The 25,711-nt window shown below is 45.2% G+C and overlaps 3 protein-coding genes across 7 annotated transcripts; 2 read left to right on the forward strand and 1 right to left on the reverse strand.

The window, feature by feature from the left end:
* Positions 1 to 229: 229 nt before the first annotated feature.
* Positions 230 to 4,758, reverse strand: flcn (folliculin). 2 transcript variants are annotated; one of them, XM_088386790.1, is made up of 12 exons: positions 4,388 to 4,758; positions 4,057 to 4,260; positions 3,709 to 3,867; positions 3,372 to 3,593; positions 3,132 to 3,298; positions 2,847 to 2,938; positions 2,516 to 2,655; positions 2,318 to 2,431; positions 1,443 to 1,566; positions 1,247 to 1,369; positions 798 to 900; positions 230 to 713 (listed from the first exon to the last, which is right to left on the reverse strand). In XM_088386790.1, the coding sequence occupies exons 2-12, from the start codon at positions 4,258 to 4,260 to the stop codon at positions 506 to 508; spliced, it is 1,656 nt and encodes a 551-aa protein (XP_088242916.1). In that variant the 5' UTR covers positions 4,388 to 4,758; the 3' UTR covers positions 230 to 505. The 2 variants fall into 2 exon arrangements, with proteins under 2 accessions (XP_088242916.1, XP_088242917.1); XM_088386791.1 differs by having other exon boundaries at positions 3,721 to 3,867; positions 4,388 to 4,755.
* A 74-nt stretch (positions 4,759 to 4,832) lies between these two features.
* Positions 4,833 to 9,726, forward strand: leng9 (leukocyte receptor cluster (LRC) member 9). Its single transcript, XM_088386792.1, has 7 exons — positions 4,833 to 5,229; positions 6,366 to 6,483; positions 6,622 to 6,749; positions 6,833 to 7,159; positions 7,223 to 7,451; positions 7,846 to 7,936; positions 8,045 to 9,726. Exons 1-7 carry the CDS (start codon positions 5,127 to 5,129, stop codon positions 8,675 to 8,677), a joined length of 1,629 nt encoding a protein of 542 aa, XP_088242918.1. The 5' UTR covers positions 4,833 to 5,126; the 3' UTR covers positions 8,678 to 9,726.
* Positions 9,727 to 9,850: 124 nt separating this feature from the next.
* ttyh1 (tweety family member 1) lies at positions 9,851 to 25,688 on the forward strand. 4 transcript variants are annotated; one of them, XM_088386786.1, is made up of 15 exons: positions 9,851 to 10,974; positions 14,364 to 14,529; positions 15,889 to 16,118; positions 17,799 to 17,910; positions 18,916 to 19,253; positions 19,704 to 19,799; positions 19,887 to 19,959; positions 21,157 to 21,232; positions 21,310 to 21,365; positions 21,460 to 21,552; positions 21,633 to 21,725; positions 21,787 to 21,926; positions 22,105 to 22,272; positions 23,792 to 23,870; positions 24,278 to 25,688. In XM_088386786.1, the coding sequence occupies exons 2-15, from the start codon at positions 14,395 to 14,397 to the stop codon at positions 24,359 to 24,361; spliced, it is 1,773 nt and encodes a 590-aa protein (XP_088242912.1). In that variant the 5' UTR covers positions 9,851 to 10,974; positions 14,364 to 14,394; the 3' UTR covers positions 24,362 to 25,688. The 4 variants fall into 4 exon arrangements, with proteins under 4 accessions (XP_088242912.1, XP_088242915.1, XP_088242913.1 ...); XM_088386789.1 differs by having other exon boundaries at positions 22,105 to 22,165; XM_088386787.1 differs by lacking the exon at positions 23,792 to 23,870.
* Positions 25,689 to 25,711: the final 23 nt, after the last annotated feature.

The following is a 25,711-nucleotide window of genomic DNA, read 5'->3' on the forward strand; positions in this document are numbered from 1 at the left end:
GTGGGAGCAACATTCCTGCTCAATTTCACGACTCGCCCCTTCTTTGCCACAAGAGGGCATCAATTGTGGAACAAAAACAACAACGTCATCCAAGTCGGCTAGCAGGGTGGGTTCGTGGTCGGCACCTCTGCTTCACAGTTAAGGTTCAAATCTGGGATAGACTGCATCTTATACCTGTCCCTAATTTGGATAAGCTTGAAAGAAAATGGATGAATTGACACCATTCATGTCAAGTCAATCATTTTATTCCCAAAGCAATACACATTTGTTTTGTAATAAATTAAAATGGAATTATTAGTACAATTCCAACAGAAAAATACACAAGTCTGATTTCAGTTGCAAAATGATAATATGCAATGCTTGTTAGTTCGGGGGAAAACCAGTGCGTAACTTCATTCAATTCCAGGAAAGCAAGGCAATTAATGAAAAGTTGAGGGAATGAAAGGGTTCTTGCTTTCACTTTCCTTTCTCCAGAACAAAACGTCATTGAGTCTTTCGATCTTTGTCACTGGCTGGGGCTCCTCTCCCCTCCCCGGACGGCGCTCATGAGATGGCTCTTGTAGGTTTTGCTGAGTCCCGTCATCCAGAATTTGAGCAGCCTCACGTTGTCCTCTTCGCCGGGCCCCGTGGTGCCGAGCAGAGCCAGAACCTTCTGGGTGTCCTCCCGGCTTCGCCCGTCCACTTTGGAGAATTTAAAGAGCACTTTGACCTTGCTGGAAAGAGGAGTGAGAACACGTTGTTATATGTTGAGGGATGACACCTGTGAACCTGAGTCAAAAGAATTTGGGGTGTCTTACTTCATCCATTCCTCCTTCAAACACAGCAGGCAGTGAGACACCACGTCCACAGACAGGTTCTCGTTGGACAGTGCCACCTCCAGTTTGTTGAGTAACGTCGGGCCTGGATGACAAAAAAAATGATAAGTAAATAATAAATAATCACATGGCGGTCTTTGGAATCAGTTTTTTTTTTTTATGTTGAGTAGGACAAGGATGATTTTTATTTACACATTTTTTTATCGGTCATATTCCGAGGGAGTAATTGCTAATTGCGTTGGGTCAAAGGGGCGTTGGCCCCCGGCATGTGCACAGTTTTTGCTATGTTTATCCATTATTTTGTGGTACTTCATTTTTATGAACAGTATTCCATAAATGGGCATGAAGACAATTTCAATGCTAGTATGTGCATTGCTAAGCTAAATGTGAAAGCCGTCGTCGCTATTAGTGTTACGACACAGTATGCTCACCTCTGTCTGTGGGCTGTGTGTTGGCGCTGCTCATAATAAACTGATAAAGCGAGCAGATATTATCTTCTGTCAGTGGGCTTTGGCAGCATGTGTCTGAGATGACGTCCACCAGAACTGAAAATTCTACAGGAAACACAAGGAAAACTTTTCGTTTGCTGGGCTTCTCTCTGCTGGCCCTCCCGTGGTTGTGTTTTACCTGAAGAGATGACGTGGGCTGGAATGGCCACATCTGGACTCAGCCCCAGGAAGTTGCACTTGTAGGCCTCTTCGTAGTGAGTGCTGTAGGGAACTGAACGCACGCAGCCCACTGGAAGCAGCGTCTGATGCAAGTGAACAGACATAGACAATAAAAATAATGCTTTGTTTTGACTGACGCCTTTACGAGACAGCGCACTATAAATTTCATTCATAAAACTCCTCTCTTCTCAAGAAACTCATGATACCGCCCAAAAAAATTCCAGGGGAGGAAAAACAAAGATGTGAATTGGTAAAGATCTACTCATATCAAAAGCACCCAATAGGCCAGCACCACTCATAATAGGTCATAGAGATTACCCGGAAAGTCATGTGAGTCAGGGCGGACATACTGGAAGTGATTTTATCCTAATCTCAATAACCCCAAAAAAATCAGACGGGAAAGCACAGGTGCAGATTCATTTAACTTCGTTTCCAATGTGTGTGAAGTCAAAGTTGTTGCTTGTGCTTCACTTTAAAATAAATAAAAAAAAAGCACTGTGAGCTGATAACAGCTGCGTGCTTTGGCTTGTTTCTCGCAGAAACACGTCAGCAACACAAGTTGAGGCATGGAAGGAGCACATCAGGGTGCGGAACAGTCGTTCGATAATAATAATTAAACCAACAGGCGGGTATTAAAACCAACAATCATAACAAATGCTGTCTTGTGATCTGCTCGTCATTATCTTCGTGGGTTAATTGATGGCTTTAATAAAATGTTCTGACCAACCTCAGTTACCTCCCTCTGCATTTTTTGGGGTCAATTTTCCCGGCATCAATTCCCACAGAAATAATCAGTACAGTGGAAGTGATTGCTCAAGATGCACCCAGGCGTACCTTGAGTACAGCGAAAGCAGACTGGATGAGCCTGGGCTCGGCGCCTCTCCATATGACCTGATTTCCCATGAGCACATGCCACGCCACCTGCCGGAACTCGGCCGCTCCAAGCGCCTGTGTGGACGACGCGCAGAAAACCGTGACTCACAGAAGCTCACAGCCGAGTCATGTGATGGCGCTTTCTGAATTCATCTTCACCTGTCTCAGATGCCTCAGCGACTTAAACCTGGGGCCGGGCGACTCATCGTCATGAGCCGCTTGGCCGTCTAGTTGCTGCGCTTGTGGTTTGGAAACGCCTCCTTCAGCTCCTTCCCAGCAACTCATTTCTTCCTCTTGTTCTTGGTGAAGCAGATAAAATGGAGATTCTATTCGTGCGCTGAATTGGCTTTAGTAATAAACCTTCAACTTGATCTGAAGGATAATGAATAAATGCTCAAACAGTTTTCCACGTTTAGATGCTCATCTAGGGTAGTTACGAAAATCTGCATCATGACTAATTGCAAAACACCAGTTGCTTGGCTTTAGTCACCTGTCTGTCTCTCGATGAGCACGAGCGTGTCTTCAGTAGGGGCTCCTTCAAGCAGCTTTTCCGTCAGACGACTACCGCAGGCCTTCAGCAGCCTGGAAAGGAGGAAATGCACAAATTTAAGGATTAATCAGCAGAATGTAACATCCACAAATAATTATTACAGAGAAGCTAAGACAAATCCTATCAAATTAAGCAAATAGACTGTGGGGAATAAATTAATACAAATACATCAAACAGATATTAAAATTTTGATCTTGCTATGCTGCATGTGCACGACTGACTGACCAGCTGAAAGAGGAGTGCAGGCTGGCCCAGAGATTGGGATGCTGCGTGAGAGACGTGAGTGAGCGGGCGGCGTTCCCGCTCCTCTGGTGCGGGAACACCGCGGGCGAGAACACACTGTTCATCCTCACTGCACGCTGCGGGCAAATGCCTTGCTCGTTGTCAAACACCTGAGGGAGTCGCAAAAATAACCGTGAGGTCATAAGGTTGTGTTTGGAATTACAATGCTTGCAGTTGGCAAACCTTCAGGGCGGTGCTTTGCAGACTCTGAATGGTCAGTCGAAGGTGGCGTAACAGAAAAGGCCAGGAGTTAATGAGGTAGATCCTGTCCATGGCCACCATGACGATACTGTACCAGCGCTGGAAGCCTCTGGCGAGACTATCCTTGATGAAGAATGTGTGCGAGAACACAAAACCGTGTTGCTCGTCCCCAAAGAAAATTGGCCCTTCGCGACCGGGGCACACCTTGTGAAAAAAAAAATGCATGGGGAGGCATGAGGACACGCAGAGGTGAAAGTGTGACGTAGTGGTGTGTAAGATGTGTGACTCACACATACATGGAGGTTACAAGTAGACATACGTCACCAGTTACCTCACAGCTGAGGCTGCGCACGCAAGCCTGACGCACGACGCTAAAGAGCTGCGGCTCTCTGGGATGCTGGTGGCTCACAAAGCGGATGCCCGTCTCGTCGTCAATGCTCATGAAGCCTGGGTGGGATGCAGGGAGGGAGCGACACCCCTGTGAGGCAACGGGAAAGAGGAACACATGACTGAACAGCTTATGTTGTTTCGTGACAGACCGTGCCAGCTGACTTTGGGTGAAATGCGTATGACATGAGTCAACCATGAAAGCAACATCACTAAAATTTAGCAGAAGAAACTGATTTCATGTGATTTCACCGTGAGCTTAAACCCCGATGGAACTCACCTCACACATTTCTCCCCTCTGCGCTGAACTGTTAGCCCTCATTGTGAGTCCTTCACCGTCCCGGTCAACATCTCTGTCCCCGGGCACTGCAACGCCTGCCTGGGAGGAAGGCGACGGGGACGGGGGGTGCAAAGCCTCGGTGCAGAACAGCGTTCTCGGTCCATGGAGCTCACAGAAATGACAGAGAGCCACCAGTGCGTTCATCTGAACGGAGAGAAAGTTCGAATTAGAAAATAAACTTGTTAAATTGTTTCAGTAGAGTTATATCAGAAAATAAAATTTGCATTGGGGTATGGCAGGGTTGTTACCACAATATGACAGCTTGACTCACCTTCGAAGTCGGGAAGTTCAGTAAAGACAGCTTGTTATTTTATAAAAATGTATTCATTACTCGGCGTGTTCCGGAAATACATCGCATAATAAGCAGCATTTTTCAAGAAATGAAACCAGAAATAAGTCTCTTTTTGCCTGCACCACAGCCTAGCTTCTATTGTATTTACCTCCGCATTGTTTTGCTAGCGCTAGCATGACGTCATGTGAGTGACACAAAGTCACGCGCTCGAGCTCAGACGGCACATTGCGGTTTTCACTTTTATTTTTCTTCAGTTGCAATTAATTCTACAGAACCATATTATATAATTTTGAACGACAACTACTACTAGTACTACTGGTGTGCGATATTGGTTATTACACCACGTTTACGACGCATTTTTTAAACGGAAACAAATGCACACTACATTACCCACAAATCCCTATGGTATGACAAATTGAGGTCATGGGTGAATTCAAGCAAAGCTGATACGAAAAGGTTTATAATGCACCGAAAACATTATTTTATATTGTCCTTTAACGCTTTCGACAATATCTTAAAAATATTATAATGTATTTTTATGACTTATTTATTACAGTATAGCCTCGACTTGTTTCCGGTCACTTCCGCGTTAGAAACTGTTCCGATACTGAGAGTTCGCCTTTGGGTGCGTCAGTTTCAGTTTAGGATACTGTCAAAATACTCAAAAAGTTAAACTGTGACTAGGCATTTTACTACTTTTATTTTTTTAAGGAACAGCATGGCGTCAGAATGTACAGAGGCTTTCTCAAGCCCAAAGAATGTTGCTTTCCCAATAGACTCAAGCTTATCAGAAAGTCCAGCAAACCCAGATGACAAGCGAGGTAAGTAATAACAGGTTTCATTTATGGGGTATTCTTCAGAGGTGGCAAAAGTACTCACATGCTGTAGTTAAGTAGAAGTACCGCTATTTGTTTCAAAAGAACTAACTCTGAAATGAACTTAGGGACAAACATTCAAAATTAATTTCATTTATATACACATTTTTTTCCATAACCTGTCACAATAGAAAAAAAGACCAGGTCACGAAATGGCTTCACTCATTTAAGTGAAAGAAAAGCAAACCAACATGTAAGAAATAGATAATTCATCAGAAAAAAAAAGTATTTAAGCACAGTACAAATATCTACAGAATCTACTCAAGTACAGTAACAAAGTGTTTGTGGGTTGTTGTTTTTTGCTACTAGTGTTTTTTATGGTAGCAATTATGTTGGTCAGGACAACATGCTTTCATATTAAATTCCCCTGTTTGTTTTTTTAACAGAATTTTATCTATGACAAATATTTGAGCAAATGTGTTTTGTGACGGCAAGACAGACAGGTGAATCACAACCACCTTTTCCATGAATCAAGAAACTCATGCTGATGTAACACGAGTGTCACTCTGTGTTTGTGTATATTAATTTCATTTATATACAAGTTTTTTTCCATAACCTGTCACAATAGAAAAAAAGACCAGGTCACGAAATGGCTTCACTCATTTAAGTGGAAGAAAAGCAAACCAACATGTAAGAAATAGATAATTCATCAGAAAAAAAGTATTTAAGCACAGTACAAATATCTACAAAATCTACTCAAGTACAGTAACAAAGTGTTTGTGGGTTGTTGTTTTTTGCTACTAATGTTTTTTATGGTAGCAATTATGTTGGTCAGGGCAACATGCTTTCATATTAAATTCCTCTATTTGTTTTTTTAACAGAATTTTATCTATGACAAATATTTGAGCAAATGTGTTTTGTGACGGCAAGACAGAGAGGTGAATCACAACCACCTTTTCCATGAATCAAGAAACTCATGCTGATGTAACACGAGTGTCACTCTGTGTTTGTGTCTGTTTATCTGACTATTATGTCTGCTATGTACGTGTTCTTTTATTCCTCTATGGGAGAATCAATACAGCGCAGAAATACTGACACGTCTCTTGACCTCTTCGCTGTCTCTCCCTGTACGTCTCCGACAGATGAGAAAGGAGTCGACGTGTGCCCGTACTTCCTGGAGGGAAAGTGTCACTTTGGTGTCAGATGTCGTATGTCTCACAGGTCAAGCCAGCTGATCTGTGAAGTAACCAGCAGCTCACTGTAAGTTTTTTTTCAATTGTAATTTTGTTGCTTGTGTGTAGATAGGTGTGGATAGTAGGTAAAGGGAGTGCCAAACTGTGGTATTTTTAGACCAGTTTTCTAAATCAATTGTTTTTATTTTCTTCATCTCCTTTATAGTGACTCAGCAGTTGCTATTGCAGACGCGATTCTTCCTGGCCATGAGGACAAACTTGATGAAGAGAAACAAAAGAAGAAGAAAACCAATAAGAACAAAACAGCAAAACCAAAAGAAAATGAGGGAAAAGGTCATTTTTGTTTGACGCATCGCGGTATGTTGCTTTTCTCTCAACCTTAATGCCATCTCTGTATCTTGTCGCCCGCCCCTCAGGCGTCAACAAAAAGCCTCGCATGCGGACGGCCGACGACGTCATCTCTCGTATCCTCTGGGACTCCTCGGTGGACGCGTCCCAATTCGTAGTGGGCTACGTGGACCGCTTCCTGGGGGTGGTGGAGCGCCCCTTCTGTGACTTCAACTGGGACACCAGCCCTTGTGACTGCGACTATGCCACCGAGCTTGCCCTCCCCAGACACAGGATCCAGTACTTCACCTATAGAGGGCACCGCGTCTGGGACCGCCACAGCAGGACCGACAGGGTGTTTGGCTCCACCGGTCAATCTCTGGCTCCCCCCTTTGGAGGGCAGGAGGAAGTAGAAGGTAAGTAACGAGGACCCTGCACTGCTACGCTTACAGAGTTAGCACGCTGACTTTTTTTTTTAGGAGAAGAAATACAGTCTGATGACCAAGAGCAACAAGCGGGAGTAACTTTGGATGACGGTGAAACGACAAGAGAGCAGCCACCTGCCGCTGTCGGTCAGAGAATGGAGCGTGCTCACGCTGAGAACACACATCTGGAGGACGACAAGCACAATGAGATGAACGCTCAGATCGCTGAGTCAGCACCAGCCGGTCAGGCGTCGGCCAGCCTTGCGGAGGAGGCCCCAAACAGGTCTGCTTTTCGTCCTCACTGAAAATAGATGGCAAATCACATCAGACTCCCTATTATTCATCCAAAATTATTTTGCAAAGAGCGCCAAGTTCCAATCACTCAATGATTTGTTTACTTTTGTGACACAACACGGTAAATTGTATTTGTTTTTGAAAAAAAATGTTTTTGGGGGGGTATGGCGTGTCAAAAAGATTGGACCTCCTAAAATTATTTGCAAATCCTTGTTCTGAAACTGGAGTTTTCAAGCACAGCTTCCACAAGCAGCATGAGGAGGAACACGCACGAGGTCGAGCTTCGTGTTATGTAATGAGCGCCTTGCTCTGAATTGTCAAGCCTTGCACATCCCGAGAGGCTCTCTTGAGTTATCTTGTTCGTGTTCCGTTTTGCTTTGTAGTGCGAAGGCCTCGGCTGACAAAAATGGACAGAGCTTAATAGACGGAGACATAAATGAATGGGAAGAAAGTTTTGAAGGCCATAACAATTTGGTAGGTATCTCCTTGTATCACATGCTTTCATATATGCAGTGCCCCCATTAATTGCCAGATGTGTTGTCCGCTCGAAACATTCGATTGTTTTCTGTTTTATGTCCCCAGAATCTCTTTATGCCGCTCGAGCAGAGGGAAGAGAACCGCGGTCGCCGTCCCCCCAAAAAACAAGCCACCCACTTCATCACATTCAGGGCCAACACTCCCGCCATCCTTGCCTCTTTCCAGCTACTTCAAGAAGAGATCGTCGCCCTCCTGCCGTCGTCCGCCCCTCACTGGCAAACCTCGTCCAGGCTGCACGTCACCCTGTGTCTGCTGGTGCTGCAGAGCCAGGCCCAAGTGGAGGCCGCCGTTGAGATCCTCCGCCGCTTTGCCCACTTGGATCGCAACCCCCCGGTGGCGGTGAGCTTTCCCGTCAAGTTGAAGCATTTCAACGGCAGGGTGCTGTACCTGAGCCCGCAGCCTCAGATTCAGCTCCAGCAGCTCAACGGCGGCCTGCAGGAAGCCTTCAGGAACAAGGGCCTGCTCCACAGGGACTCCTACAACCCGCGCTACCATCTCACCCTGGCCAAGGTGAGGGACAAGGAGGGCGAGCGCATGTTTGACGGCGCTGGCGACCTGAAGGTGGGCAAAGGTTTACATTTTGGACGTTTGCCTGTCAACTCCTTGCACCTTTGCGTCATCGGCGGGTCAGATGCCGGCGGTTTTTATGAGACCGTATGCACTGTGACTCTTCGATAATCGATAGTTCATTTGGGATTACTTCAACTGTGCACTCTGGACTCTTCATTAGGGACATCCAAATAACACAATGAGATTCGATACCAGAACTGTATCATCAAGTCTTCATTTAGAAGGATAGTCACGCTCACTTTTGATGAGTTAATAATTCAACGAAAGAGCTTCACGGCATCATTCTGATATGGGGCTGCAAAATATTAGAAACGGCTCAGTGCACTACTGCACTCATAACAATAACCATATTGTGAAATGAATACCTCTCATAAGTGTGTATTATTATCATCGTCAAGGCAGACTCATATTAGCAGCCATTTTATTGACTCTCATGAGCTCACTCATGAGTCTTTCAATGTGCGCCTTAGAATGTTTTCAACTTTTATATTGCCGGGTACCAGAATTTAGTGATCATGCTTGAGCTGGTTTTCGGGCGTTAGATTTGAACAAGTTTTAATTTTTAAAATGTGTTTTTTAAAAAAAAAAGAAGATTTAATGAAGGGAAAAAAATGTGCTTGGCTGCAGGACAGCTGCATATAAATTACAGTTTGTTCAACAGCACTTGAGCTTGGGTGAGCCAGATGAGGGAATACTTTTATTGGGTGTCAAATTAATATTTTAAGATGATACATAAAAACTAGGAAAAAAATTATTTCCAAAATATTGTTAAAAAAAAAAACTGCAAGTGACTAAGGAAGATTATGCTAGACATAGTGAATTTTCATTTAATATCCATTTTTTCCCCATCTAATAGTGCCTCTCACGAATATTTCACTGCTTACTGTACAATTAACGCACTTTATTGACACAAAATATATACCTGCCATAAATGTTTATGTGCGTCTCATAAATTCTTTACGAGGCAAAGAGATTGCCTTTACTTGACTGTACCTCAACGACTTTGCCGAAGTGCATGTATTCATGATTCCAGCATTTATTTATACAATCTGTTTTCAAATGAATATTGAATGGTTTGTGTTCCACAGGTGAAATTATTCTCTCTTTTTGGCTGGGGGGGAAGCGAATTAAAATCAACATATCGTCAAAGTCTTGAAGTGTCGAGTATTTGACGTGATGGCCTGAATTGCGTTGCGTCGTGGTCGAGCAGCCTCTTACATGCGTAACGCCATTTTCTGTCTTCATCCTCTTCCTCTTGGAGACACACACGCACACGCACACACACACACACACACACACTACATGGGCTCCATATGAGTCAGTGGGCATGCTCACTGGCTCGCTACTGTTTGCTCCCTCACTGTCTCACTTGCATTATCTCCCTTCCCCCACTCCCTTTCAGTGACACAGAAAACCAGCGCCCCCTCCCTCCCTTATTTTTTCCCCCCCTCTGTTCACGTTGCAATGCCCCCTCCTCAATTCTCCCACCTCATCACTTTGCCCGTATGGTCACATGTTCTCCTTCTTGTCACTCTTGTGCAACCTCCATGCCAAACTGCTTTCATTGTTCACTCTCAGCATCACTCTGGGAATCCCCCCCCCCCACCTTTTCCAACATCCCACCCCTTCCCTGGCATTCACCAGAGTGCTTAGCTGCCACTTACACTCATTGAATGTGCATCTCTCGAGTACATTAGCTCTCCTCCTTGGCGAGCAGCGGACTGTTTTGCATCTCGCATGTGAGCGGATTGCTAAAAATGTTAATCTGGTCAAGGTTCATTCCGTGTTGCTCCGGATGGAGATTGGTCAGGTTGATGTGGGGCGGTGGGAGGGGGGTCGGAATGAGAAGCAATTCACCCCCCCGCCCCCCTGCAACCCCCTTCCATTAAATCCCCGTTAACAGATTAATTATCTTCGGGCAACATGGTGTTGGGCGTTAAGATACGAAGGGCAACAATGAAATGATAAAGGGTCCCCGAGGGGTGTCTCCTTAATCTTAATCCCCCTTTCCCTCACTCTCTCTCTCGCTCTCTCGCTCTCCCTCTCTTTCCTGCTCGCTCGCTCACTCGTCCTCACTGAGAGCTCCTCTCCCATCCATCAACGCGAGCGGCTCTCCGCTGTCACCCGACAAGCATGCAATTATTGGCTCTTTAATATTTCAACAGCTGCAAGAATTACTTGCGCTTTCTCGCCAATTGCTCTGCCGCCCCTTCTGCCACATTTTGACTAATTCTTTGGCATGTCTCCGAGTTTTTTTTCTGTTTTTTTTTAATCCCAGCAGGATGTTTTTGCAAGAGCATCAGGCGTTGATTGCTGGCAATATACTTTGAGTGGGTAAATATTACAAGAGCAGCAGCGAAAAGCGGCAGAGCATCAAGAGAAGCCTTCCAACGCAACTGTCAAAGGTAAGAAATGCTTCAATCTTGCTATCAATCTTTTTTTAATGTTTTTTTTTTGTGGATGCAATGACGATAAAATGTGTTGTGAGATGCATTCATGCATATTTTGCGCCCGCTGCATTTAAAACACGGCTCATTATCTCATTGCAATGAGATGCAGTAAATGCTGCATTGATGCTGATGCTTTCATTGCATCCGCTCTTTTTTTTTGGGGTGGGGAGGTGGCTTCTATTTTGTCTCTGTCAACTTGCCGTGTCGTACTCTCGTGCACTGATTTGTGCCGACTTACTGACTGCACTCACTTACCTTTCGGTCAGCTGCACTCACTTTTGGAGGCGAGCGCGCGCCGTCAGGAGTCGACGTTAATCACGCAGATGAATGTCGACGGAAAATGGACGTGGAGCTATTTGGACTCCGGGGAGGCTTTGCATACGAGATGAAGCACGTAAAGGCACAAGATGTTGATGAATTTGCCCCTGGCTGATGGAGTGTGTCATAAGCCTTTAATGCCCTCCTGTAAATTCCCGTCGACAAAGGTTGTTGTTAAGTGCCGCTTACTGTTTCTCACCGTCGGCTACTGACAACGGGAGGGCAATGGTACGCACGTCATTACAGCCGCAAATATTTTCCCAAAAATGATACACATTCTGTCATAGTCGGCAGACCCCATGCGATAATCCCTCCCCCCCTTGTCCTCATTAGCTGCCTCACAAAATGGCTTGTTTCTCCCTACCAGCTGCACATTCAGACATCTTGGAGTCTCCAACCATAGATTTGTGCACGCACGTTTCCTCAGCCTCCAAATCACATTTATTCGTCTTCACTTATGCAAGAGGCAAGATAACAAGCCGATGGTGGGGCGGGGGGCGTGGTGTCAACGTGAGGCTCTCGGCGTGTGACAAGCGTTGAGTAACTGCTGTCATCTACCACCCACCCCCTCGCTTCCATCATCACATTGTTAGCTTGGCCTAATAACTCCTATAAATGCAGCAAACAGGTGATTCATATCTATTTTTTTTTTTTACATATCCACTCAGCTGTTGGATTCATTTGTCTCCTCCCCTTTAGGCGTGCGCATTGTGTTCTTCTTGGTATGGAGTCAGACGTAGACATTAAACGTCTAGATTGCACAGCTACACGTATAAAACTGTCAATCTAAGTGTGGAAAATCCATCCATCCATTTTCTCGAACACTTATCCTGTTCAGAGTCATAAGTAAGCTGGAGATTATATCTCAGACTGGTTGTCAGTCAATTAAAGGACACATATAGAGACAGACAACAGCTCACATTGACACCATCACGCTGATCTGCACAGCTTGGAGGTAGCCGCCACACCGGGTGTGCAAACTTTTGCAATTTCCCTTCACCTCTTGAATTGTCCAAAGTTTGACACCTGCCCTCTCAGTGCATCACTCACCAGCCTGCAGAGCTCAACCGCTCGGATAAAAGTTATTCTGCGGGTACGAAAAATGATTTTCAGCTTCCGTTTTAATAAGTGAAATGGAGCGTTGGCAACACTTTGATTTGTAACAGTTGGGCTGCTGGAGCCATTAGGACCAACAAGCTTATTGAGACGCGCTTAATGCCGGCCCCATCCGGCCTATGAGCGAGCCTTTCAAACTCATCATAGAGTTTGAAAGAGGAAATTGTTTGGCCTCGACATTTGGCTGAATCCAAACTTTTATCTTGGACAGTATTTCACACAATGACGTGCTGTGTGAATCGACGGGGAGGCTGAAAAGCATTCAGTCTTGATTATCGACTGCGGTGTCAAATGCATAATAGTGACAATAAATGGTTCAATTGAACATTTAAAGTAACATTCAAAAATTCAGAGTTGCACGCCTGCTTTGTACGCAAGCGTGATTAGCGCTTTGTGCTCCCCTAAAATGTGCCTTTTCACACACGGCGACGCCGGTATCAGACGCCTACCAGGCTGCGTCTCAGCTCCATGTCCCCCATCTCCTCCCCTCATTGGATCCCAGTGTGTGTTTTGGCTAACCGGATTTGCCTTTTTGTGTTTACCCTACTTTCGAACCCACTCGGGCGGCTTTGAAGACACTGAACAGTAGAGAGTCCAAAATCAAATGTCGTCTTGTGCTATTGTGCTCCGGTTGCATAAAATAGTTTTCTTCCCCTTGATAATACATTTGCAGCGGCCCCGTATTATAAGCCATGCTAGTCCATATGGCGTCCAGTCTGTGCAAAAAAATAACAAAAGCTATTATCTATTATAATACCCTTCTAAAAATTACTGTTTATTTCTGTTATTATGGGTTTGATCAAGCACAAATTAAAGTTTGAAATTAAAAGTTATTTGTTCATGTGTTGATTTAACTAGACGCAAACCCATATTTGGTTATATGTCAGGGAAAGCCTACTAGAACAATGGAACTTTATTTGTAGGGACATTAGAGGCACTTTTATTCATGACAAATCTGTACTGACTCCAATTTAATGTGAGTTTGAATGTGATTGGTACATGCTAAAACCAAGCCGCGTCACAGTTTTGAGAGGGTGTGCATACTTGTGCAACTACATAATTTCAGTCATTCAGTTTAGCTTTTTCTGTCAAAAAGATAAAAAAAATCAATTGAGTTTGATGGGTCACATGTACCTTTAATTTGCTGTTATATGTAGACCATAAGGGCATGTTATTCAATAATTCAAATTGTAAGGCATCCTATCGATCACGTGTAATTGATCAGTTGCATTGCAAATGAGGCAAAACGGTTTGCACCGCTGAGCCACAAGCCGCCGTCTCAGCACATTTGCCGTCTCAAGAAGATCAACATTGGTTGAGGTTGTATTGCTGAACCATATCAAAAAATATTGTGTCAAAGAACTCCTCATTTAAAAACAAGACAAAGCAAGTGCATTACCAAGGATCCATTAAGAATTCTGTCGATTGTGTTGCTACAATTGATTAGTCATGTCTAGAACCAATTGAGGCAAAACGTAGCGGCCTACTTGGCTGCAACCGGCAGAGGCATTGATTCAGTCTTGTTGTCTGAAGAAGATCAACATGAATTCAACGAAGGGAGGTTTAAATACAGTACACGACGAGAGGAGTTAAGAACATTCACAGAGATGTTCTCTCATACAATTCAAAAATGATATCATTCGGTTGCGTCCCATTTCTTTCAAATTATACAAACATGAACATTCACCAAAGAGTCACTTCTGTGTAACTACAGCTGGCACGTTAACCCTGCCATCTCCCAGGTGATGCCGAGTCTTAAATCTGGGGAAGCAGCCGCCGTAAAAGCTGCCCGCTGACCTTGTCGTCCTCGGTCCTCAGCGGCGGCCTCGGCGGAACCTTCATCTCCCCTCGCATCGGTGGCGCCTCACGTCGCGGTGACCCTGACATCTCTCTCTCTCTCACTTGCCCAGGGTGGAGGAGGGGCCCCAGTGACAGTGGACAATGGCTGCCATGACGACGGTGCCCAGCTATACCCCTTCGCTATGGGTGCGGATGTGTCACGCTCTCCCTCGGCTGGACCTCACCATGCAAATGAGGGACAACCTTTTTGCCCCGGACAGCTGGGAGTACCAGCAGGTAGCACACACACACACAGACACTTGTCACTAGTGAAGTTTGCACACATTGCGGTTTCAGTGATGTCATGCAATCTGTGTCATAACATACGAGAAGTCCCTGAATGCAACTCTTGCTTTCAAAGTTATAAATTGAGCCGCTGCTAGGATTACAGCAGCTGACGTTAAATACTTTTTGACAAAAAAAACTAGGCTGTGCTGAAATATTTACTGTTTTTTATTTCTTATTTGAAATGTACATTATCTCAACCACCATCTAGTGGTTGATGGTGGAATTACACCCCAAATAGTAATGATACACAATCTGTTTAGTTCTTTACACTCTATTTAAGTATGTTGTATATTTATTATAAAGTCCATTTCTATAGAGTGCTATTTTTTGAAAATGCGTTACATATGTTCTAAAAATTGATCTACTGCCTTGACTCATTCCCCATCTTGCGTAGGCTTATTTTTTTTCAATGCTCCACTACTAGGTCACTCAGTTGCACCTGCTCCTGTGCGTGCACGCGGCCAGCTATCAACTTGCGCGTAAAAATCCGAGTTGCCGCCGGGCTGCACGGATGCGAATCTCTGCGCTTTGCCATGCAAAATAGAAGGGCTCGCCCGTCTTAAACAAACTGTCTCACAGTGCAGGCTTGTGACTTTGCTGGGGCACAAAAGGGAGGATGTTGGTGATGGTGGTGAGAGGGGGTGAAAAAAAGACACAGAGAGCGAGTGTGCAAATCATCCTGCAGAACACAAAGACAAAAGCGACTTAAAGTGCTCTGCGAAGGCAAAGAGAGAGGGAATGAGTAATGCGAGGAGGTTGCTGCGGAGAAGTCCGGGGCTGGGGGAGGCTCACATCGAGTCAGCCAGCGGCGGCAGTGAGCGAGACTCGCACTGAATGTATTTAAGTAGGTCACAGATTATTAATAGAGATCCAGGCGCTGTGGATAGATAGAAAGGAACGAGAGGGTAGAGTGGGGGAGACGAAAAGGGAGGGAGGGAGCGTGGGGAAAGCGGGACGGTGGGGAAGAGGAGGTGAGACAGAGTGATGCGGAGGAATGTGCGGGAGTGACAGACGGGCAGACGGATGAGAGGATAATACGGGGAGATGTGCGCTGAAAAATGCATTTCAGTAATGCTGACTTGATGACACAAGGCCCGATTGGATGCCTGATATGGCTTAGTGACATCAGACTCCGTCTGATAGCCGACCGCTCCGCGGTGAACCGCCCGCGCTGGTCGCAAAAAAAAAAAAACTCGCTTGACACCATCATATTTAATTTTCATTATGTGCAAATTGTGGTGACTTAAAAAAACACAACTAAAGGGACATTTTTGAAGAGCTGTCTTTTATCAACCCCCTCTCTGTTAGACCCTGCTGGTTTTATCCAGTTTATCGGCCATCGCCCTGGTTATCTCCCTCTTGGTGATTCTGTCCTTCCTCATACACTACTGCTGCTGTCACCGTGGCGACCGCGGCGAGGGATCTGAGGAGGAGGAAGAGGACGAAGACGGAAGCACGGGTCACGGCTACGGCGGCAAGAAGGGTCGAGGGATCTGCTGCGTCACGTGGGTGGCCGTGGCGTCTGTCACACTGTGCTGGTGAGGAGGCGGACGCACGTGTCGTTTTGAAAAATGTCGTGGCGATGTGCTGCCTTGACCGCTTAGATTTGGAGGAAATTTTAATGTAGTGGAATTGCGGTCTGATCAATCTGGACCGGTCGAGGGGTGAACACATTCCAAAGTGAGTATTCAGAGGAATTATTGTGATGCGGAGAAATTCCGAGGGAGGTAGACATCATCTGATTGTACAAAATGTCACAAAATTTTTAGGAAATAATCAAACTGCGTCATATTCAATAATCATGCATTATAAAGTGAACTGATAGTTCTGTCGGCGTAAAAAGCAGGATGACATCCAATATTTTCAACAAAAACTAGAAGGTGCTGAAATACATTTGTGAATCTATAATTTTGTGGAGTACAATACACACCATGAATTATGTTGAATTATTTATTCAATGAAAACAACTTTTAAAGGCCTTCTTTTTAATACCAGCAAAATTATTTGTCACTAGTAGCCTAATCTTCCACAATGCTGTTTTTCATAATCTTGTTCTGCACAAAAAAACAAAAAAGCAAAAGATAATTGGTGAAATTCAGTCAGTATCGTTTCCAGAATTCAAATCAGGAAGCGACATCATTGCGATAGAGTGGCGCGTACGCTAGGATGAGCGGCGGCAGCAAAGCTGTGAATCACATGTTGTCATCGCCTTCATCATCACGCGCTTTTTTTTAGTCACCAGAAACAAGGTGAGGCCTGCTTGACATCTGACTGTCATCGGTGCTCTTGTTTGTCAACCTCGTCCCGTGACCCAACCACACATACATAACTTTCTTATTGTAACTTTCTGTTATAGAAAGAAGCAAAAGTCACATCAGTGAAACGTTACAGGCGAATTTGTGTCATAATACATACGTAGTGTCAAAGTGCTTCCCTTTTTAAACTGTTTTAGCTGTGTTATAGCACACAATGTGGAAATTTCCCAAGGGACAATCCCATAACTTTAACCAAATCACTTTTAATTCATGTTATTTGTTTACTAATGTGGCGGTAACTGATGTAACCAAAGTAGAAAACTACAATCAAAGTACTAAACCTGTTTTAAAATGTGAAACCCATTTGCACGCTTGAACTGATGTACACGCCCGATCCTAATGATGTCATCATATGGAAACTATACACGCAGTCCGTGTCTCCCCCTTATGGAGCCTCTTATAATTGTAGTCGGTTATTATCACATGAGCTGGATAATTATTTATGATGTTTTTACATGCGGCCTTCAAGAAAAAACAGCCAACGTGATTTGTAGTGACGTTCACATTTGGCAGCTTTCAATGCACAACACACACACACACACACGTTATAATCTGGGTCACATTATATGGGAGATTGGGTCATACCATTCGTCTCTGGTCGGAGGGGATTTGACGAACAGCTGGCCCGAGTCTTAATCTGAATTTTTGAATAAAAGGAATGATGTGTAAATCTGTTGCTACGGTTCACATTTCCATTGCTTATTTTTTTTCCCCGTCATCTGTTTGATTTGCGCATTCACCCAGGATGGATCGCATCCTCGCCCGCATCTCATTTATTTCAAATGTACAGTCCAACGCGACACTTCACGCCTCTGCTATCTGCTCTCATGTGCGCGCACGCCTCCCACAGTCTTTTCACGTTCCCCCCTCCCCTTCTTTCTCCTCTGCCTCCCTCTTTTGCAGTGTTGCCATAGGCATCGGTTTCTATGGCAACAGCGAGGCTAATGATGGGATGTATCAGTTGACCTCGTCGCTTCTCACAGCCAATTACACGCTAGCTTCCATCGATTTGCTGGTGAGTGGTGCTCTCCGCAAGTAAAATGTCACGCAGAATCCCTGCCCGGCTTGACGCTGCTTGCCGAGTGTGTGTGTTGAGTGTGAAAGAAAATGGCATACAAATGTCTCTCTGATTGATTACCCCCCTTCCTCCCTCCCCTGGTCAAACAGTGGTTGCTGTGTCACTTTGCTAATTGTCCTCCATCCGGAGGACTCTGTTCGGGTTTCACATCGGTCAAATCCGATGGTGGGCGGTGAATTTGGTAGTGGGTGACTACCGCCGCTTTCACGTCACCAATTAACACAATGAAGACAGTGCAAGTCAAAAGTGAATATAGATGATTGCAATAAAAGCAGCAACCCACAGTGAGTCGGGCGTGTGCAAACGAGCTGCGGTTGCACGGCAAGAAAGAAATAGAACTACGCTGAATGTTTTATGACCTTCGGGACCGCTGAGTACAGGTGCTGCTGATCCGATCTGATCTGAGTTGCACTATTAGGAGGATGCTAGACACACACACATAGGTAAAAAGTTGTCTGGTTCATTGACTCTGTTATATAAACATCTCAAAGCACCCACGCAAAAAGAGCTTTGAGATAAAGGAGGGAAAAAATCCCCAACCATTTCTCCTGTGCTTTATAGCATCACTGGGCTGAGCTTACATTGTGAATTATTTAAAGTAGAGTTGACATGAAAAAAATATATTTTGGAATAAGGCACCCAAGCAAGACATTATATGGAGAAAAGGTTTTGGACATCTATTCAGGAAGTGAGAATGAATTAATATTTTGCGATTTTAAACTGTGTCCATTTGTGAGCTACAGAGGTTGCAAAATTACTCACACCCTGTGCTCCAAGACTACAAGAATTCAAAAAATTTAGACGAAGCTGACTCAAGTACTTCAGGCATACTTGCGGTTCGGACAAAAGAGAATCTTCACTTGTCTGTCCCAAATCCGACCACAACGTTACAGCATCCCAAATTTGTGGTTTACTCACATCCTCCTCCTCCTCCCTCTGCAGATTTCCGATACAATCAACGGTCTGCAGCTGTCCGTCTCGGGCCCGCTGACCACAATGGAGGAGATGTTTACGGGCAGCAAACCCTTCCTGGTTTCCACGCGGAACTGCCGGAGGTTATCCGAGAACGTCATCAGTCTCCTCTCGTCCATCTCTGTGGCGCGGTTCGGCTTGGACGCGGGACCGGGCAACGATAGCGGCGTCAGCGGGGCCTCCATTATACCTCTGACCCCGGTGCCACCCTCGGTGGCCCCCACGGTGGCACCCTCGGGTGGCCTCATGCCCGGCCCCTTTTCACCTGGGTGGGCGGCCAACACGTTAATGATGAATGAGGACTACAGGTGAGGGCAGCCCAGACAAACATAATATTCCGAATTCATTGTTTTTTTTAAGCCCTGTTTTTTAATCATTCAAATTTATTGCGGTTGTTAACTCAGAAAGTCTTAAAAGACCCTTTTAAAAGTCTTCATATACTTTTTCTTTTTACTACTTCAACCAAACCGCACATCCATTAAAAACTTTCCGCTTTTAACCACATATTTTCTACTTGGGACTCGTTCAATAAGTCTCTCTCAGTGTATTGCAAGGTTTTTTCATCCTACAACAGCCGGACTTGAGTGCGTCTTGACATAAACAAACCAAATTCAGACAGACAGAGAAATGATGCACTTGAGCGACCTTTTCCGCAACATCCTAACCGCACATTCCTGTCGTCAGGAAGGGAAGGGCTGCACTTGCATGTTTTAGCTGAACCTTGCAAAAAAATTCTTTTTTTGTGGTTTTTCTTTTAGGTGGTTGTCATACGTCATGCTGCTGCTACTCGACCTCATCGTGTGTCTCTTCATCCTGCTCGGACTGGCCAAGCAAGCTCGATGGCTGCTAATTTTGTGCGTAAGCGCTCACGTTTGCATCTTCATCCGCACGCGTGTCTCCCCCGCCCCCCCTGACGTGTTAATGCTTTTTTCCCCCCGCAGAATGACTGTGCTGGCCTGGCTGGCTCTCTTCCTAAGTTGGGGCTCGCTGGGCTTGGAGACGGCCACCGTGGTGGTGAGTGGGCCCAGTAAAACCCATCCATGGGTCAATGTACGAATACTTGGTTAGAGCGGGAATTGTGTGGAGCCGAGAACCTCGTAGGGAGCGCCGCAGTGATGGCAGAGCCCCAAAAAGGAAGGAAAATGGGGCAGAGATTAAAAATTCAATGCAAGCGTGCAGGAGGAGCGTCTGCAAGCGAAGTGCGCGCCGGCGTGGGCGTTTGGCTCAGAGACGTCAAGATGGAAGATGAAGGGAAGTGCTCCGGGCGGGAGCCAGGGAGGAAGGATGGGTTAGAAAGACGAGGAACCAGCAGCGGCTTCCCGTCGTTCTCCACGAGGCCTCTCTTGGATCAAAGTGCCAAACTGACCAGAGTGAAACTCGCAAACAAGAGGAAGTCGAAACCTTTTTTTCAGACATTTGTTTGTAACGGGGTACAGAGGGAGCGTTTCACGTCCATTTCCAGTGTCCCCCGTGAAAGAATGTGTCAAGAGGCCAAATAGTGGCTGTTTTTCTGCTCTGCTGCCTGTTTTGTGTCTCGCGGGGCTGGCGGGAGATGTCCCAAAGCCTGTTAGGCCACACAGAGAAGCTCTGTCCCTGGCTAGCGATAAGGAAACAAAGGGCTCGCTGTGCGCCGGCACGGTTCACTCTGTCCTCAATGGCCACGTTTACCCGCCCGAGTGGGCCTCACAATGTGGGACTATCGCTCCCTCTTCTGGTGAGTGCACACAGCAGGGTGCAGTACAATACCGTATCACCAAAAAAGATCTCACAGCATACCAGCAGACAAAAAAAGTTTACATCTCAAATCATCTTTCCCCAGTCAAGTAAGTGCAAATGCCATGAATCTGTTCCAACCTCCCGAAGAAAAACAATAAAGGAAAATTACACTGTAATATTTGAAACCAGTGATATTAATTCGAGAAAAAATATAAAAGTGACCTTGCTTGGAAAGTTTCTGCCTGACAACCATGAAATAGTCAGATTTGTTATAAATGTAGGTTGGTGTTTCTGATAAGGTTTTGGGGACCTCGCGCTAATGAAAAGACGTGCTAGGCTGCTGTGGGTTTATTGAGGACAGCAGCAGCAGGATTGCGTGAATTTGTGGCCGCTTGCCATCTGCATCCCGTTACATTTGTCAGGAGGGAAGTATGTCACCCGGTCAGTGTGTCTGCTAACGTCTCCCTCCTCCACTTTTTTCCATTTCTTTGCCAGGCTCTCAGCGACTTTTGCACCGATCCAAACTTGTTTGTGCTCAACTCCACAAACTTCAACACGGGAACCAGCTCAGGTACCCGTTGCCGCTCCCCCTCTCTGCCATGCATCAGTGCGATGCTCCCACATGACTTCATTTGTGTCCTTACTCAGACGTGCTGGATTATTACCTGACCTGCAGCCGACGCATGAACAGTCCGTTCCAGCAGGTACTTCTACCTTCAAGTTTGCTATTGAGACATCATGGGACCTATGGAACCAGATTTCATGAAATACTTCTCAATCTTTGTGTTCTGTCTTCAGATCCTCACCCAGTCCCAGAGGGCGCTGTCCAACATCCACACACACCTTTCCAGTGTGGAACGTAACGCCCTCACACAGTTCCCCAAAGCTGAGGTGGGTTTGAGTCATCCTGAAGAAAAAAAAAAACGCTTGCTCTGTCGTGATTTTCACCTCATGGGACGCTTTACTCGCAGAAATCACTCAGGGATGTTCAACAGATTCTCAACAGCACAGAGGGCAACTTCCACCAGCTGGTGGCCCTGCTCAACTGCCGAGGCCTCAACAAGGTAAGAAGACTGATTTGCTTTGAAGACTTATTGGAATGATTTGAACTTATCCGTCCCGTAGGACTACATCGACTCACTGAAAGGTCTGTGCTACGACGGGATGGAGGGACTCCTCTACCTCTCCCTTTACTCGTTCCTTTCGGGTTTGGCCTTCACTGCCATTCTTTGCTCTTTGCCCGGTGCCTGGAGGAGCTTTCCAAGGTAAGGGAGGAAGCGAGTTCTCATGTTGCTCCCGCACACAGTTTTGTCCTTCTTGCTTGCCGTCGTTGTTTGATTGTGCGAATGAATGCTACATGACCTTTTCTTCATCCTCTCTATGTTAGTCATCCATTCTCACTCATCTTCATCTCTCTCTCTTCCATGGGCGCCGTTTGGCCAGTGAATCGGAAGAGTACGAAGACTCGGACAGCGAGAGTGAGGACCCCTTCACCTCCCATCAGGCACGTAGACAGACGGCCTCGGGGTCTCAGCGCGGGGCCATGGCCCCCTTCTATAATTACCCGGGGGCCGGGTGGACACCCCCCTTTTCTAGCGCGCCGCCCCTCCCGTGAGTAACACCAGACACACGGACACGCAGACAGACAGACAAACAGACAGACAGACGCTTCCAGATGTTGCAGGAGAGTCCAGAAAAGCATATGTAGACTCACATATTACATGACCTGCCACAATGTTAGGTACGCTTGCACAATCTGATGAAGAGGGGTATCTATTATATCTATCTGACTGGCTAGCTCGCTACTAGCGTGCTAGCTTCAGTAGATACTATTTTGATATTAGCTCTCACTGGATTGTGCAGGTGTACCCAATGTGGTGTCCGGTCAGTCCGCATTTCTATTCCACGTCACCCCCCCCCCCACCCTCTTCATCACATCTAAGTTCGACTGTAACTCGGACACATAAGAGGTAGCCAGCGAGCCTTGGTGCGCTCCTTACACACGCAGCACTAGTTGCTCCTCTGCAGACAGACACACAGACAGGTCAACATGGACGACAGTGTAGACAGAGGAGCGGACACAACTGCGGAGGCCTGTCTGTCTGTCTGTCCGTCCGTCTGTCCGCCCGCCCGCCCGTGTGTCTGTCCAATCCGTCCATCTGTCTCGAGTGTTTCCCGGACAGACGACGCAGGCCCGCTTTGATTTTTTTAATTTCCAGCCCCCTCCTCCCCCCAGCTTGAAATTGCAGCGTCATGATCTCCACCTAGTAAGACCAATGCTGTGTTTTTTTTTTTTTTTAAGGGAATTCAGGGTGGGTAATTTGGCAAGAGAAGCCGTCTAGGTACCGACCTTTTCCACCCTCCGCATCACTCGTCATCACTTGTCTCCTCACTGTGATCTCTCCTGGCATTTTTTTCTTTTCATGACCCCTCACACGTCTAACATCCTATTTTAGGCACAGTCCCACTTCGGCAAGCCGTTTGCTTTCATGCATTAGTACATTCTTTGTCCGCGTCACAATTAAGCAGTCGAGTGAGTTGGTCTGTCTTGACTTTCTTCAAAATATATCTCAATGTGACCGCACATAAGCATTCAAATTGTTTGTTTTTTTACACACCGCATTAAAAATATATCTGAAACGTTACTATTTTAAGAAACAAATTTGACTAATTTTGCTAATATATGTCAGAACGAATAATTTTGTCGCGAATAAATAATTTCTTTCTGACCGATTCAGGGCAATTCATAAGTGTATCTAAGTGGCACTAACACATGGTGTAGCCGAATCAGTCCACTCGTCTGCTGAGTGACTTGCCCCAAAACGTTTTCCCTGCTTTTGTCACGCATTCGCTCGTTACGGCAACTGAAATGCATACAAACGAGCCAGCCGCACCTCCGGTCATGAGCGGAGATGCACGCCGTCTGAAAGTGAGAACGAGAGAGCGAGAGCTGTGCTTTGTGCGCTTGATCTCTAACCGCTGATTCTCCCTCTTCCCTTTTGACCTTGCCCTCGACTCCTGTGCCACCACCGCCACCGTGTCCCGTCTTTCTCGATGTGTCTTCTTCATCCTCCATCCCTCCTCTCCTCTCCTCCTCCTTCCCTTGTCTCTTTCTACTCTCTCTACGCAGGACTCCAAACGTTTCCTCCAATGGCAACCCTGGCTATGAGAGCCTCCCCTTGACTGACAGGCAGTCCCCACCCCCCTCTGTGAGTTCCTCTGTTCTTGTGTGTGCCATCTTATCATCATGCTGGTTACTAGTGCGTTACCGGGGAACCGATGTTCTACCAGGGGTCGTTTTCTTTTTTTTTCTTTTTCTTTTTTTATTTTTAAACGGCGCATTAAATGGGGGTGGTGGGGTGAAAGATGGCGGCAAATCACTACATTTAGCTAAATAAAGCTCCTAGTTTGTCGGTGAATTCAAGGGGGCTCCACTGTACCCAGAAAAAATTCTGGATGATCCCCCACCCCTGTATTCGTAAACTGGTCTTGCCTTAAGTTCGTCCCCAAGTACAAAAGTTCAAAATGGTTATGAAATGAAATAATCAGTATTTATTTCTGACTTCCAGATGCCATTTCCTTGTTTGAATGACATTCTGTGCTCTTTTTCCCACAGTACTCTCCCAGCATGCTGACTGGTTACGGGGGAAGTCAATCACACCCTAACCCCACCCATTCGAGGAACCTGTATTCACGTTGATAACTAATTTTCTTTTCTTAGCAAATGTATAGAAGAAGAAAAACAAATGTTTAGTTTTCATATGAATGGACACTTTAAAAGGAACGGAACTTAATCGTAAAGAGAAAAAAAAAGGCTTTAGCGTCGCGTCTAACGTCGATACCACTGAGTATTCTTGTTCTGACAATTCTGATGATTAGAAGCACTTATTTAAAAAAAAAAAAGGAGCAGGAGCAAAAAGGACTGTGGGCACGCCAATATGATGTGAAAGCAAACCCTCCCCTTGTTTGTCCAAACTGTGTAAACTGTGAACAGTGGTGAGGCAAGTGGAGAATGGTATTGACGTGACTACGTTATGTCGTTTTATATTCTTCAATGTATCACCCATTGATTTGAAAGTTGTTTTATATATACGGTATATATATAAATATGACATTGTTGTAGAAAAAGCACTGGCACGTAGCAACAAAAGCACATGTTTTTTTTTTTTCTTTCTGTCAATGGTTATGCAGTTCCCCCTCACTTGGTATATATTTTTATTCTTACTTTTTATAGGTGGTAATTCTGTATTTTCTGTGTATTACCTTACGCTATTCTGTATATCTCACTGTCTATATCTGAATAATAATAATAATCATCATTTCTCTTTTAAAAGAAAATAATCACCGTGGTTGAGGGCTACGAGAGCCTTGTTTGAATGGAGAACCCTGAAAGAACTACAAATCCCATGCAACAACAGCAGGTACAGAGCAATAATGTACAGTGGGTAAAGAAAGTCTACACACTATTGTTCAAATGCCAATTTTTGGTGATGTAGAAAAATATGACCAAGTTGAATCATTTTTAAAATGTTTTCCCACTCAATGTGAAGTAAAACCTGTACAATTTTGGGAAGAAATATTTGAGAAGGTAATGACAATGGTGATGATGTGGTTGCACAAGTGTGCACACCCACCTCGAGGGATGGTGCTGTGTTCAGAATTTGAGTGTGTACACTTTTACATGATCTCATTTGGTTTTACGAGAGGATTCTGGTTGTACGAGTTATACTAGTCAATTTATGTTGCGCTCATTTTTTGAGGTCACAAAATCCTGGCATTTGAACAGGGGTGTGTAGACTTTTATAAGCATTGCATAGCACAGCATTGGGTCTCCAAGATGTTTTTTTTTTGTTTTTGTATATTACGGTACGTTGGAGATCTCATTGAATCCTCCTCCCACCCGACCCTGTTAACTCCTCCAATTGAGTTTGTACTCTCAATGCTCCTTTTGAATGGCATCCTTTTACACTCAAGAGTCTAATATGAATAATAATAATAATAACAATAATAAAAAAATCAAAACCTGAGGCTCAACCTTTTTTTGACGCTC

This window comes from Syngnathus floridae, chromosome 10 (genome assembly GCF_059516105.1).
Source record: "Syngnathus floridae isolate MCC-2025c chromosome 10, RoL_Sflo_1.0, whole genome shotgun sequence".
Classification (NCBI taxonomy): domain Eukaryota; kingdom Metazoa; phylum Chordata; class Actinopteri; order Syngnathiformes; family Syngnathidae; genus Syngnathus; species Syngnathus floridae.